At 39.2% G+C, this 15,062-nt stretch overlaps 1 protein-coding gene across 3 annotated transcripts in view; it reads left to right on the top strand.

Moving 5' to 3' along the window:
- The window catches only part of LOC103141443 (rho GTPase-activating protein 6), a 57,476-nt gene that overhangs the window by 31,799 nt on the left and 10,615 nt on the right, over positions 1 to 15,062 (top strand). For all 3 annotated transcript variants that reach the window (XM_016673848.1, XM_016673846.1, XM_007557096.2), the window contains exon 2: positions 13,825 to 13,984. In XM_016673848.1, the coding sequence (XP_016529334.1) occupies positions 13,825 to 13,984 (160 nt within the window). The remainder of the gene's footprint in view (positions 1 to 13,824; positions 13,985 to 15,062) is intronic.

Here is a 15,062-nt window from a genome sequence, read left to right as displayed (position 1 = left end):
GGTTTTGAAAATGGGCCGACAGCTTGTGTAGTGTGCGCTGGACATTAGACTAAGAAAATGAGGAAGGAAGGGTCAGTGGAGAACACCGGAGTTGAGCCTTTTTTCATTCAGTGTCGGCAACAGAAAGAATAAAAGGCAGGAAGAGACGATAAAGCCGATAATTAAAATGAGGTCGATAGGTTTAATTTATCGTGCGATTAATTGATTTATCGTTTATCACGACAGGCCTATTCCACTGGACAATTTTTAAAGCATTAGCATCCTGCAAGGTCAATTCACAGGTTCTCCACTTTGCTTGAATCCGACAGGATTCAGCCTTGATACCGCAAAGCGGAGAGCCGCTACGGCAAGGCTAGAAACGAACACCGCTCTGCGCATTCCACAGCTGTCACTTTTGGCCCGTCACGACAATGCCGCCCGTCCCTCGTTTTTCACCGTGTCAGGCCAAAAGCACTTGCTTTATTATCAACAGCACGGGGAGAAGTCCGCCCCTCCTCGAGACTTGTCTTTTTATGGATACGGACCGAGAAGACTGAGGGGAGAGCGGAGGGGAGAGAGTTCTGTTGAGATCGGATCCAGCGCGCGCAGAGCCAGATGTGCTTCCAGCAGCAGGGGTCTGTCTCCTAACCGTAGCGAAATATGCCTTGCCAGGAGGATGATTTATACCTGACCCTCCTGCCACGCTCTCGTTTAACCCGAAGGTGTTTTCTTTCCTTCTCATAGTCGGGGAAAATTGGTTGAGCAGGGTTGGACCCTTTTTGCCCTCACTGTGCAGAAGCCGTTTGACAATAGCAACGTTTGCCATGTCACTGTGTAATATCTTAAATCAGAGCCCTCAATGGTGCAGAATTGTGAAATGACTTGGATGAAAGGCACAGCTGATTATTCTGGGCTTTATGAGCACTAAAACACGCTTGGATGCTAACCAATGGGAACAGATTGTGCTGTCCCATGTAGAAATACCCCAAAACAGCTGTTGCTCCATACATGACATAAACATCACAGCTATGCCAAACAACAATAGCTGCCGAATCCGATCAGAATGCAGCTATTTCCCCCGCTTGAGTTGCAAAATAACAGACGAGAAGCGATCTTCCGCCCGCACAATAAACTTTTACGCTCAAACTGGGTTAGAAATTTCCTCTCTGGAAAAAAGTCAACAAGCCATAAAGGTCAGCCAGGGAGGTCTCTGTGGAATCACTACATCAAGCATCAAGTCATCTGGTGCTGCTTCAGTGCGTCTCCGGAGGTCAGGGAGCATTTGACAAGCCGGGTCCGATTGTTTTTACTTGAACGAGGCAGATGTGTGATTCTCTTGGACAACTTTCTGGGAGTTTCTTAGTTGACTGAATTAGTCGAGCCATCTTCTTGTTGAAAATGTTTTAAAACTTGGCTATAGTGCTTATTTTAGTTAGGAGGATATCGTTAGCATGAGGACCATCACTAGAATGTTGAGATTTTGTTTGTGGTTTTGTTTTACAGAAATTGAACCAGGTGAAGCAAGTTCTGGGTAGAACGTATTGACAGACAGAGGTTTTTTTTTTATATCTTAATTGAAAAAAAAATATATAGAGATTTTTTGTAGTTTTGGCTTAATTGCTGTTCTGAGGATGTTGTTCTTTCAGCAAATGGCATTTTTTAAGTCTTTATACACCAGTTAACGATTATTTGTTTACTAAATTAGTTGACGGTTATTTCAACAACTTGAAAATCATGATTAATTTAATTCATCATTTCAGGTAAAATAGTGATGTTAGCTTAGATGTAGACCTTTCTCCATTTTTATTTTCACCAACTGCCATTTGTATATTGAGTAAAGGGGGTTGCATTTAAATGCAACCTTTATATTGGTTCCTTTTTTTCTAAAGTAAACTAAACTAGACTTTTAAGTCTTACTTAAAAAAAAGTGCTGCTACTTTGCAAAGAATGGAACAATGCATAATGGGGACACAAATTAGTGAATGACCCTGATTTTTTGTGTGTATTGCTTAGGAAATCCAATCTTTGAGTTTGATTTTAATAACTAAACTACCTCTAGCTGCCCGTAATGATTCGAGCTTTTTCATATACAATATTTATCAAAAGAATTCATCATTTATTATAATGTTGCTAATAAAAGTAGGGAGATAGCCTCAAAGTGTAAAGCATAAGTAAACATTGTTTCTGTCTGAATGACCATGATGGTGAGTGAAGACCACTCACCAAGATTATCTGACATGATTTCCATGTCTATGACTTTCATGTCTGACAATTTGATTGCCAGCCAGAGATGAAATCAAATCATCAGGGTTGTAGAGAACATGAAATGTCAGACATGTTGGAGTCTTACTGACCAGATGGCATCAACCAGGTTTGCTGACAGACAGGAAGTCGGAAGTCAAATTTCCAGCCGGGTGACATATCAGAGAGCCTCGCTGAGGGAACCGTCCAGACACAGAGCAATGCAGATGATGCCAAGAATAACACAGATATTTAGGTCAAGAATCACACACGTATTTAGAGTAGTAGGGACAGTGCACGTGCATAGTGTGTGTGTGTGTGTGTGTGTGTGTGTGTCCCAGGATTTCAGAGGGTCTTTTCCTAGAGTTGGATTAGCTTCTCTCAAGGCAGTGGGTGACATGTGAGGATCAACAAGTCTGTTGTGGCCGTTCAAACTCACGAGCTCGTCTCACCGTGGCTCAGCGACTGTTTACCAAACACATAATCACTCTTTATTAATTCACCCTGTCTATTCTCAAAGGCTGTTTCCTCTCTCCTTTTTGCACTGCCAGAATGTGTGAAAATTGATTTCAACAAACCTGTTGATCTAAGGAAATATTTACAGAACTGGACATCACTGTGAAAATGTAAATGGAGGCCAAATTACATTTTTGTATCAGTGGTTGGAACCATTAGAGGACACTATGTGATCTTTTTAATCTTAACTTATAGCCTTAAGAATATGAATTTCTTACAACAGCATGGAGTAGAATCAAGTCATCCATCATGTCTTTAACCTGCTACCTGGCTTTTGATACTTTAGCAGCCTATTTCAAATATATATTTTTTTGTGCACCACTCTGTCTTATTTTGTCAAAAAATATGTAAACTATGTCGCCACTGTCAGGTACCAGGACTGTACCAGAGAATTGATCCAAACTCCTTTAATAGAGCAGAGATTCTATCCTTATGAAGCACCAAAAAAAAAAACATTTCATTGATCACTTTGCCATGTCAACATCTATCAACACTAACAACCAGATATGATGGCGCAGATGAATATATTTTGATTAATAACACATTCATGTTCCATAGATACCTTGGGTCTAGACTCCCAATCAAACCAAATACAAGCCAAGCTTTTGATACCAATCCACTGACTGAGAGCTGAAGATTTTCATCAAGCACTGCATGTGGGAAAGTAATAAATAGCTTAACATGTCCATTAAACAGCCCATTAGCACCTATTAGCACCTACTTTAACTTTTCTTTACTAGGCATTGTTAACACACAGCTTTCTTTTCACACACACAGACAGACACACACTCACATTGTGATCAGTTAAAGTTTGTCTGGTTGTGTTGCAAAGAACGGCTACAGTGAAGCATTGTGTTCGTTCCCTTTCCGTCAGGAAATCAATAATAGACCAGCTGCCCTGCCAGTGACCTCTGTTACACGTGCACAGACCCGTATGCATATAAACACATGCACAGTCATAGCTACTGTGCAGAGAGAACAAAGCTGCGCTGGGTCGTGTCGGGTGTGGTGAGGGTTTTCAGGAAGTCGCACTTGGCTAAAACTTCCTGAACTGAAACGAGGCTGAAGCTCTTAAATTGCTAATTTCATTTCTCTTAACAGATTTCACAGATGAGCCGCGCAGTTGGTAGCAGTGGTGTCTTCCTGCATTTTGGTTGGATGAATGCCAGTAGAAGGACATGCTCAACCAGCCACCGTCATTTATGCAAAAACTACCTATCGAGTAGAAAAAGTCATTTCGTTGGGTGAAATAAGCCTTCAGTTGCTCAATAGCGGTTTGCATAGCTAGCTCCAAAAAAAAACACTATTATAATTGGCTGAAGGCTGGAGAGAAAATATTTGGTTTGGTAGCTTCTTATGCAACTAAACAATTAAGTAGGTTAAGTTTTGTCACTTTATAACTTCTGTACATTGTTGCCATATATTACTTGTTGGTTGGTTAGTCGTTGTGAAAGAAATAATCTGCCACATTAAACTTTTTCCAGTCTTGTCTGTGGTACAAGCTGAAACTGTAAGCTGTCATTACAGCATGAAATTGAAAAGCCTTTTTTCTACACATTTACTTTTAAGGATGTTGAGACCCAGCCAAAGCACAATTGCTTAGGGTAACAGTGTTCTTGTTGCATTGTTAGCACATTAGCACATATTAAAAGGTTCCTGTCGCAACAATTTTTCTTGCTTGCCTTTTAAGTGCTGTGGAAAAAGCATTTAGCCGCTCACTAAATGTTTTAAGTCAAAAAACTAAAAGTAATTCCCCGCCCGACACTCCTAATCGACCACATTATTTGAAACATAATCTGACTTCAGTTTCACGAGTCACACCCAAGTCTGATTAATGCCAGAGCTGTAAAATCAAAAATAAAACACTTTCGACAACATTCAGTAAATTTCAAAAACACATTATGACTATCTTAGCTCATCGTTGCCAGTCTGGAAGTCCAGATTTTTATCAAAATTCTTTGATAAAATGTCTGACCAACATCCTTCCGTTTTGCAGCGGGACAATAATGCAAAGCCCACCAGTAGGATCAACTCTGAATGGCTCAAAAGCAAGACAAAAGATTTGGAGTGGTCCATCCAAAGTCCAGACTTAATTGCAAATCAATATACTGTTGCATTACCTGAACTGGGGTGTTCATTTTTGAGAACCCTCTGATTATACTACATTGTAAAGAATCCTCCAAAGTGATATAAAATACTTTTTTTAAGTTATGTCAAATGCTCGACGGGGAACAAGCAGTTCTTAGGCTGAGCAAACAGGTTTGGATAGTTTTTTCATATGAAATGAAATAATGATTTGAAAACTGCATTTTCTATTTGTTGTGGTTGTCTGTGTCTTATTTGATTAGTAGGATGATCTCAAACATTTGTGACAAAGCAAAAGCAGAAGAAAATACTCGCCTGTGTGTCTTAAAGTGACCACCTCTATTTTTCACTCTGTCATTTTCATCACCAGCATCATCCGGATTCTGAGGAACAGACCTAACGTTTTATAATCCCTGCTCTTCAGCTACCTCAAAGGATTAACCCAGAACTTACGTGGGACATAAAGAATTTTATGGAATCCTCACTCTGATCTTATTGCATCTAAAGGATATGGTGGAGAAAAAAAAAAGAAAAAAAAGCAGAGGCAAGACCACGAAATTGTGTTGCAACTTTTTAAGCTTCTGTTCTTGCCAGTGGTGCGAAAAATAAATAATTCCCTAAGAGGATCAACACATAATCTCATATCCATGAAAAACCATCACTCGTCTGAATGCATCCAAGCTATGTGGAAATGGAAGTTTGTTTAAACACAGCTGCTGAAAGGGTGAGGTCATACAGTTCGTCTTGCTGGATTTACCATGTAAAAGCGCTCGTTTGAAGCACTTCAGAGAGATGTTAGCCTTATCATGAATGACAGTTGTAGCCCCGTTTCCTCAAGAAATACCACCAGATCCTAAAACACGCCTACATGCAGACTGTGCACGGCTGAGTTTGTCGTGAAATGTCAGGCTTCTGGCTAAAGTCGTGTTTTAGAAGATGGCACCTGTTCCAAATAAACGACATTAATGTTACGTTTGATCTTAAGAGGCTAATTTCTACAAATTGGACAGTTTGTTCTGTGCTTTTAATGGCAGCTGAAAAACACGACACTGGGTGTGTTGTTGGCACATTTTCCGTTGCCGTCATCGCTCCGGACGGCTTGAGATCAAGTGGTGAATTTCGTCGATGTAATTTTTTTTTTTTTATGCTTGCCACATAAATATGTCGACAGCTGAAAGTCAGAAACCTCTCAGCCTTGAAGGTGTTTAGATTGTGCGCATTGCAGAGCCTGAAGATGAAACCCGAGGAAGCATGACTGGAGCTGAAAGTATTTCAATTGCCTGGATATTTCCATTCACAGTCGGGTCAAAAAAGATAAGATAGGATGATTTAGATTCCAGGTTAACATCCGGGGGCTGACACATCGCAGCCTTTTGGGCTAATCTTTGAATCAAATTTTTTAAAACATTCCTGCATCGATGGGTCACACTACTTTGCTGGGAGTGTTTTCTGTTTTGCCCAGGCATATAAATCTGTGTGTGTGTGCGCGCGTGCGTGTGTGTGTGTGTGTGCAGAAGAGCCAGTTCTCACGGTGCTAGCATGGCATAACATTTGGGCTGCAAAAAGTTGATGGGAACCTTATACCCATGGGTCCACTTACGTAATTATTTTGACTGATTGACAGATTAATTCGACTCGAATGCCGAGGCCTGCTCTTTATTCAGTTTGCATTAGATTCTTCCGTCTATAGAGGCACATTTGGGAGATATTGTCTTGCAAATTCTCTGGGAACACAAACTGCTTCAAACTCACATGACTGGTGTTTGGTCTCTTGCTGCTGTAATTGTAATATCCTCAGTGCTGATGTGTAAAATATAAAAGGACATTTTCATACAAATATGATTTCAAAATGCAAAATAAAAAAAAGTGGGGGCTTTGATGATTGCTTCTCCATTTATCCTCTGTAGATGACTGTTGACTGCTTGTGTTGGCTACAAGCCAGGAGTGGTAATTGGTTTAGAAGTGTTTGGCATTGGTTCGGCTTCCACAGAGTTTTGACCTCAATTTCATACCACAGAATCCCAGAGCAGACATCAGGCTCTCAAACACCCTTTTACACACTCAGAGCTCAAAGACAAGTCACTGTTGGCTCCAATTGTAATGCATTGAAGGAAAAAAAAAAAGAAAAAAAAACAGCACAAGCTTCAGGCAAAAAATAACTGCAACATACAAGTTTGAATTATTGAAAACAGTCACACCTCCTATTTATATACTGGGTTACGGGTTGGCTTTTTCAGGATGTAGACAGGAATAAAGTTTGTGACTCAATATGAGAGATGCAAAATTTTCTTGACTTGTTTGAGCATGCACATAATATCTATGCTGAGATCCCAGTAGCAGCTTATTACAGTCTTAGGTGCAGGGTTCAACAGTGGTGGTGGTCCATGAGGTGGGCCCTATGTCACACTCTGCTACTAGTCTGACTGCAACCGTAGTCTAGCCCTGTTAGCTGGAACAGGTTTCCAAGTTTGTTGTGAAAATGTTTTGGACTTGCCTTCTGGGCAAGTCCTAATACGGCAGCAGCAAACTGAAACTACAATATATATTTTTTTATGTAGAAAAATCCAACGACGTTGGAATGGTTCTGTACACCATGAACTGGTGATTTTGGTCCAGTGTTGCACGTTTCCACAGAAAGGACGAGGTTCCTGAAAGCCAAATTTGGTTTCACTGGGAATACCTGGTTCATTTCATTGTTTTTAACCCCATAATGTCTCTAACATAATCCCATCAGCTGCCAGTGACAGGTGATTAAGAGAATGCTTCAACATATTTTCGTATGTTATCAGTGGTTGGCCTGTCATGCGCAGATAACAGCACCACAAAACACACAAAGCCCATGCACTTCCTCAACTTCTCCTTCCACTTTCCGGCCGGGTCTTGATGCATCAATTTCCTTCGCTTTTGCAGCTTATGTAACAATTATGCAAGGCTTTAATTCTCGAATCTCGGCCCTCATTATTGCCGCAGGCCCTTCGCATTATTCTGTCTGAGGAGATGTTTGAAGTCCGCCTGAGGCTTTAGATGTTCTTGCCAGTGATTCGGGTGGTGATGGTGGGGGGTAGCTGGGGCACACACTCCAAGTTGCTCACTCTTGTCACCAAGCCAGCAAGGACTCATTAAATGCAAAGGGAGCTTTTGCAACAATGTGTGGTGAAAGTTGAAACCTTTGTTTTTAAGTGCTTCACAGCTCGTGTTGACATCATGTACATCTACTCTAATGCCTCGGCCGATGTCATCTAGAAGAAATTTAAAGTGAATCAAATAAAAACCGTGTTTGCTGGGTCTGTTAAACAACCATTAAAACAGACATTTTAAGTGCACTGTGTATGTTTTGAAGGCAATTACTCTCTGATCTTGTCGAATTGAAGCTAAATCAAGATGTGCATGGTGTGTAAATTCTATCAAACAAAGCACATTATGTGCTAAATTGATCCTGAATCATATAAACAGTAACACTGTTAATATGTGTCATGAAAAATAGATTCTGTTAGGTTATTTTGGAAAATGATTAGAAAGTTAAAGCAATAGGATCTACATAGCATTTTTACTTTTGCCCCAGTATTGTGAGACTGATGCCCTGCTAACTGAAGGTTTTAAAGTTCCTGCATTTTCTACTCCTCTGAATTTATAAAGTGCTTTTTTCGTCAGTGTTCTCCACAACAGTCAATTTAGCACAATTTAAAGCCACATATTTTTCAATGCCAATATCATTTTGTATGCTGGTTAGAGTATTTCACAATGATACATCTTCAGGAAATGTACATTTCATGAATTAGTAACACTTAATCCACTCTAATGCCTTTAATCCAAAACTAATCCACTCAACATTTTCCTTTTGTAAATGGCCTGGGTCTCGGTCAGTGCTATGACTAAATGTCTTTTTATTGACATTGCAGCTTTGAGATGGGAAGATAAACACAGTTAACAATAACCAGAATATAAAGGAATTTGGCAATATTTTTGGGAAAACTAGGACTTCCTGTTTTTAGTTTACATAAATAGAGACAAACTAATGAATCACAAACTGTGTTTCATAAGATCTGTAACAAATATGCAATAATCCACTGAAGGTTCCAAGAGTTTTTATCCTCATAAAAAAAATAATTCTAAAGCAATTATAATGCTAAAAATCATAAAAATGTTTTTTATATTTTAACATTAGTCACATCAGCTTGTGTGGGCTCTGGAGCCCTGCAGTAATCATCAGCAGTCAATGCTAATCATGGTGTTGTCATAACGGAGTATACACACACTATTATAAAATGGAAGATGAGTCTTATTCAGAAAGTCAGACTGTTTTTGTCATCCAAAGCGACGGTATGACCTCATATTCTTGGGTTAAATAACCTCAACATTCTTGAGTTAATAAAAAAAATAAAACAGATAAATTGCTTCTGCAAGGAGTTTTTTTAACATGCATAACATGGATCCAAAAAAATGTGCTTGTTTTCCTTTCAACAGTTTAAAAACAGGTGGAAAAGGCTATTAACTGTGAATCTGGGACAGATAAGTGTACAAACACTGCAGCACACATTATCATCACTAGCTGGCAGGGCGCGATGGTCAGTAATTACAAGCAGATGTGAGTGCTGGGGAGGTTCCAGGTCAGTAAAATCCATGTATTATTGAGTTACTCATGCATGTGTGAAAGCCAACTTGCAAAAAACAAACAATACAGAAAGAAAGAAATAAGAAGCAGCATTGGAACATACTTGTACATTCCTGCAGCTCAGTGTTATGATTCCAAATCTCTGCTCAAGGGTCATTTAAAACCAGCTGCAAAACGTAAAGCAGAGGAAAACAAACCACGAGTACAATGTGAAATTTTGGAAAGCTCCTTTTGTGCTTTAGTGTCCCCTGTTAGAAAGTTTCTCCGTAACCTTCCTTGACCTTCAAAAAACACACTTCTTAAGTTTAAAGAGGTAATAATAAGTTTAGCATAACTTTTACTGTCATCAAAATAATACCACGGAATATTGTAATAAAATTTTAAGTCCAAATCGCCCACCCTTACTTTGTGTTTCGTGCTAGTTTATCTAGTTATTGCCATATATATAAAATTATTATTATAAGCAAGATTGTATTAAAACTACAGGAAACTATACAACTATTATGGCTTAAAAGAAACATTTTATCAACAGATTAAAAATAACATACAAAACGAAGCAAAACATGATGCTAGCTGTCAATAAGGCCTTGCACATCTGTTGGCTTATGAAAATAAATGATAACATGACTGAAAAAAGATAAGATATAATACCACAGGAGATTGAAACTTTTTCCTCGTGAGTTATTTTCCCATTTTAGCAGATCTTTAAAATTGCCTAAACAAAATTATTTATCGTCATACTTATTTTGATTCAAATGTGAATGTACCTCTGGCACACTTTTCATGCCAGAGGTGATTTACATCATATTTAAAACAACATTTGCATGCCTGCCATTAACGTTTTAAATCTCTGTCGTGTTGTCCAATAATTTGAGCAGTGCGTCATAGCAACATGCGTCCCACTGCCTTTGTGTGACCTCCAAGTGGGTTGCCATAGTAATATTTTTTTCACTTCCTGGCCCTTTGGGTTTCTGTATGTATATGTTGCTATGGAAACTGACTTTTTATTTTTTTTTGCGCCATTTGTCCCTTTGTCTAAAATAGAACAAAAACCACATGCTGTGCAGCACTGTACTGAATCTCCAGATGGCATTAGTCATCTAACTGCATGGTACGCGTGCAGTTTGAGTTATTAATCTTTCCAGCAAAGCGTTTGTCACATGGAAGCACAAAATAGCTGCAGCAACGACAGCTTGGTATTTTCAGAATTGTGTACAAGATTCTGAGCAGAGATTTCCATTTTTCAAAAGCTTTCTATAATTAGTCTGGTCAAGTAATAAAACTGATTGACAATAATCAACTCAAGAGGTTTTATGTTTAAAGGAAGTAAAAGCTAAGCGATGCATTTTGAGACTAGTCCAAAGCCAAGATGAGATTCTGACTGAATGATAACCTTAGTCAATAAATAGCAAACCTTTATCACTTATTAAGATTCATTGTTGAACCCCAAGCTTAAGCTCTATTATAGAAAAGAAAGCAAGCAGGTAGACTCAAAAGAAAAGTTGGATTTCTCTATTGATGTGCAACAACACAAACCTTGGCAATTTTATGTTAGCTTATTAACTAGCCGGTGTTTGCTGGTTGAGAGGATAACAAAGCTTCAAAGGCCATTTTGTTCAATTGGAAACAATGCTAGCTATCATAGTTTGGTGCCCAGATTGTTTTATTAGAACCAGAGAAGCTCTGATTGCTTGTATTTTTCAAGCTGCAACAGCAGCCAACTTGGGTTGCAAAAAAAACCCCAGATTGGTGCCACGTTTGTTCTTGGTGGGAGGCGCATGCGGGTTACACAGCGAGATGGCGGTACGACAACGCCACAAAGATTTTTAACATGTCTATCAAATACAATCAGAAGCTTGTAATGACAGCTTGTCAGATGTGTCCTCACACAAACTATCCAAACGGGTTGCTTTCACATCATACACAGATCTCACACAATGAATGCCTTTGGAGCCATCATTGCACAGTGCCCTGACATTTGTCTTTAAATGGAATTTGTGGCCCAGTAATATATGATCTCATTAACCTTAATGGGACTCTGTGCAATATTAGGAAATTGGCTGTGATGTTATCATGCATGTGTGTTTTGAGCTGCTCATTTGTTCTATTGATACAGCCAGAAACTAATTATCATGGGTTCTGTTTAATATGTACATAATAGTAGCTGGCTGTCATTACAAGAAGAGTAAAGAAACTGAGCTCTTAATCAGCTTAGTGTTTTTGTTTTCTGTCTGTTATGTAACCATGCGGATGATATGTGTTGCGACATTTTGATGGTTTGAAAGTCCAAACATACCTATTCTTTAAAAGGGAAACAATAGTCTAGATTATTATTCAGTATAAAAAATATATATTTTTACAGATTGTGTGCCAGTCATTTCAGATAACATTACAGTATGTGTAATGAGTAAAATTGAAAGCAACATCTTGGTGTTTGTCTTCTGATCCTGACCCAATGGTTTTTTGCATAGTTCTGTTCTTTGGCCTCAATGTTGCGCAGACCAAGATTTTTTCTATAATTTAAAATTTATTATGCCATCAATGATAATAAGCCAGCCACGTTCTTCTTTAAAAGTCCCAGTAAGTCATTACCATTAGGTGAGCATCAGAAGACAAATGGATTAGCGTCATTCCTTTGTTACAAAAGACAGAGACATCATCCTTTCTACCAATCAGAAGGGCCCGATCTATCGCAAAATCTCTCGGTCAGACCTTGTGAGCAGTTCTGAACAAGACTGTGGTATTCAAACTCTCCTGCCCCGGCTGACACCCATTGGGAACAGAAGTTGTAGAGATCTCATAAACAGTGTCTCATTAACTCTAGAGGAGCACTGGAGGAATGATGAACCTGTAACTCAAGATCATCAACTTCACCACTCGTTTTCGATCACAGATGTGATAAATGCCCTGATCCATCAATCTGTCTCTTCAGCCTGCTGTGAATTGTACAGAAAAACTCACATGAGTAAGAGTCTAGGCATGTAGAGGACAAGCTATGTACTATTGTTCATCAGCTGTGCAGCATGAATGACACAGCAAACAAAGTTAGCTGTTGGCTAATATCTTGGTTTGGACGCCACTACAGGTCAATCAGGCTTCCAGGGCCCAGTAGTCACGCTTGCGTTTAATCTCCCGCATCGCTCGCCACCAGCATTCCCTCAGTTTCACTCAAGCTCGTCCGTCCTGCCGGGCGGAACCGACTCAACGGTCGGCGGCCCGCTTATCACAGTCTTCTCCGACCTGTTGTCTTGTCTTTCGCTGCAGACTCGTGGTCGTGCAAGGGCATGTGCGTCTTTGTGCACCGTTGAGCCGTGAGTGAGGTCACTCAGGAGGCAAAAGGCTTTCCTCAGTCAGCGATAAGGAATGGCCTACACAGGCATGCGCTCACAACAACACAGAACAGCTGTGCTGGATGAAATGCAGCAAGGCGGCAACACGGTTTGTTGACTCGTGACCATTCTTTTATTTGCGGGTCAGGTTTTCAGGATTGCTGCTCGGAGATCTAGTTAAAAAAAAAAGTACATCATCCGTGTGAATTGGGTGCCGTCTGCTTGCAAAATTATGAAATTATGTAAACACAGACACATTTAGAGGACATTGGTAAGCCATTCGTCTGAAAGAGGCATTAATGGATTTTTACAAATTCTTCTCTTTCCCTTTACTTAGACACAAGAATGCATGACCGGAGATTGAGAAGGATCAACTGTCCATTTTTAGGTTTCAAGCAACTCATTATTATGCTCCTAAATTCAGTCTCCATAAAATCATGAATGAGTATTTACTTTGATTAAACATGTTTTTATTGCCTCCTTGTATGCATTTTTTCGTAAATACAAGTTAGGAATGGCTTATTTTGAGGATCGGTGTAATTTCTTTCCATTTGTCCACCGTTTCCATTGTGTTTTAAAAACAGACACTGGAATTATTCAGATAAGTTCCAAAAACTAGAACTAACTTTGTGAAGTGCAAACATCAGGATCGTTTTGTGTTTGAGTTTAAACTCATTCCTTCCCCTCATCAACGCTTCATCATGATTCTCCGTTTTCCCTCTTTAGCAGAAACAGATCATAATTTTGTGCAATTATGGAAAACAATGGCAACAAAAGGATCACATATCTTTAGTTAACATCTGTGTTGAAAGATTTATAGGGGTGAAAAATGACGACAGAGAATGCACAATCCTGTTTTATTTAGCACCTGGACTTTTGAGTGCTTAGCTTTCTTTTGTTTGTGAGTAAATGGCATCCTGGCAGAGTTGGAAAGAAAAACTCAACTACCCAGGAGAGTGGGACGTTAAGTCCTTCTTTGTCAGAAAGTGCATTAGTCCCTTCTTTTGTGTCTCAGTCTTTTGTTAATTTTGTCTTAACATCCCCCGGTTGTTTCCACCCCAGGGGGATTTCACCTGGAGCAGTCTGTCGGGGCGGAGCGTACGCCTGACTCCAGTTGCCGTCCAGAGCCTGTCAGAGCTGGAAAGAGCCAGGCTGCAGGAAGTAGCCTACACCCGCTTACTCCAGGACTATGACCTGGGATGTCAAATAACCATCCCAAAGGGTAGGAGCAAAGCGCACATTGTTTTTCTGATATGATTTATAGCGTTTGAGTCTTGATAATCTGGCATTTATTGCAAAATGCATCCTGAACTCAAAACTGTACGTGGCATCTTATGAGACATGCCTCTGTCTCCAGTTAGGGGAGATTGTTCCTTTTTTCATCAAAACTGCTAACTCATATAGATATAAAGCTATATTTGTGGAAAATAACAAAATTAAACAATTGTTGCAAATCTAGCACACGACGATACAGAAGGAGTCGGTGGTTTTCCACTGGACTTACCCATCCTAAACATCCCACTAAGAGTCAAAAACTGCACAAGGGAGAAATTTAATCATTTCCACTCAATTTTAAGCAAAAGAGTGTGTCATCCATCTGTAGCAAAGATTAGGTCTTGGGGGGCAACGGTTCCAAGATGGAAATCATTTCCTCTGCTACTCGTTCTGTGGAATACAAACCGATTCCCAGATTTTTACATCTTTCCAAACTCGTTTTGATGTCAACAGACGTTTTGATGAAGAAACTCTTTCGCTTTTTAACCACATATTTGTCGTTTGTATTACAACAGTATTAGGACCAGGCTAAGAAAAGACAGAAAAATAATTGCTTTGCGAGAAAAAAAAATGCATGAGAATAAAATCAGTGTGTGGAAGCTTAAACCACAAGAACAAAGTTGTAATATGAAGAGAAGCTGTAGTTGTGCAAGAATATAGTCAAACAACAAAAGTCATAATATTATGAGAAGTTGTAATATGAGAATAAAGTCATAATTATGAAATCATAGTGTCGTAATAATAAAGAAAACATTGTAATAGTAGGAATAAAGTTATAATAATACAAGAAAAAGTTGTAATCCTATGAAAATAAACTCATCATAAAGTCAGAATAATAATAAAGCCGTAATCTCGTGAGATTATAGTCATAATAATGCCAGAAAAAAAAGTTGTAATCCTACCCAGTGGTTCTGATATGCTGACTTGGCTTTTGGCTTTCTCACAACTTTTTCATGAGCCTTTGATCTGGTTTCAAGTGGTGCAAGCAATTTATATTCTCCTTTAACTTAATTTTTTATCAATGG

The sequence above is a fragment of the Poecilia formosa genome, unplaced genomic scaffold (genome assembly GCF_000485575.1).
Source record: "Poecilia formosa unplaced genomic scaffold, Poecilia_formosa-5.1.2 Scaffold83, whole genome shotgun sequence".
Taxonomy (NCBI): Eukaryota; Metazoa; Chordata; class Actinopteri; order Cyprinodontiformes; family Poeciliidae; genus Poecilia; species Poecilia formosa.
Note: the sequence above shows the minus strand (reverse complement) of the source record. Positions and strands in the feature narration are given on the sequence as shown.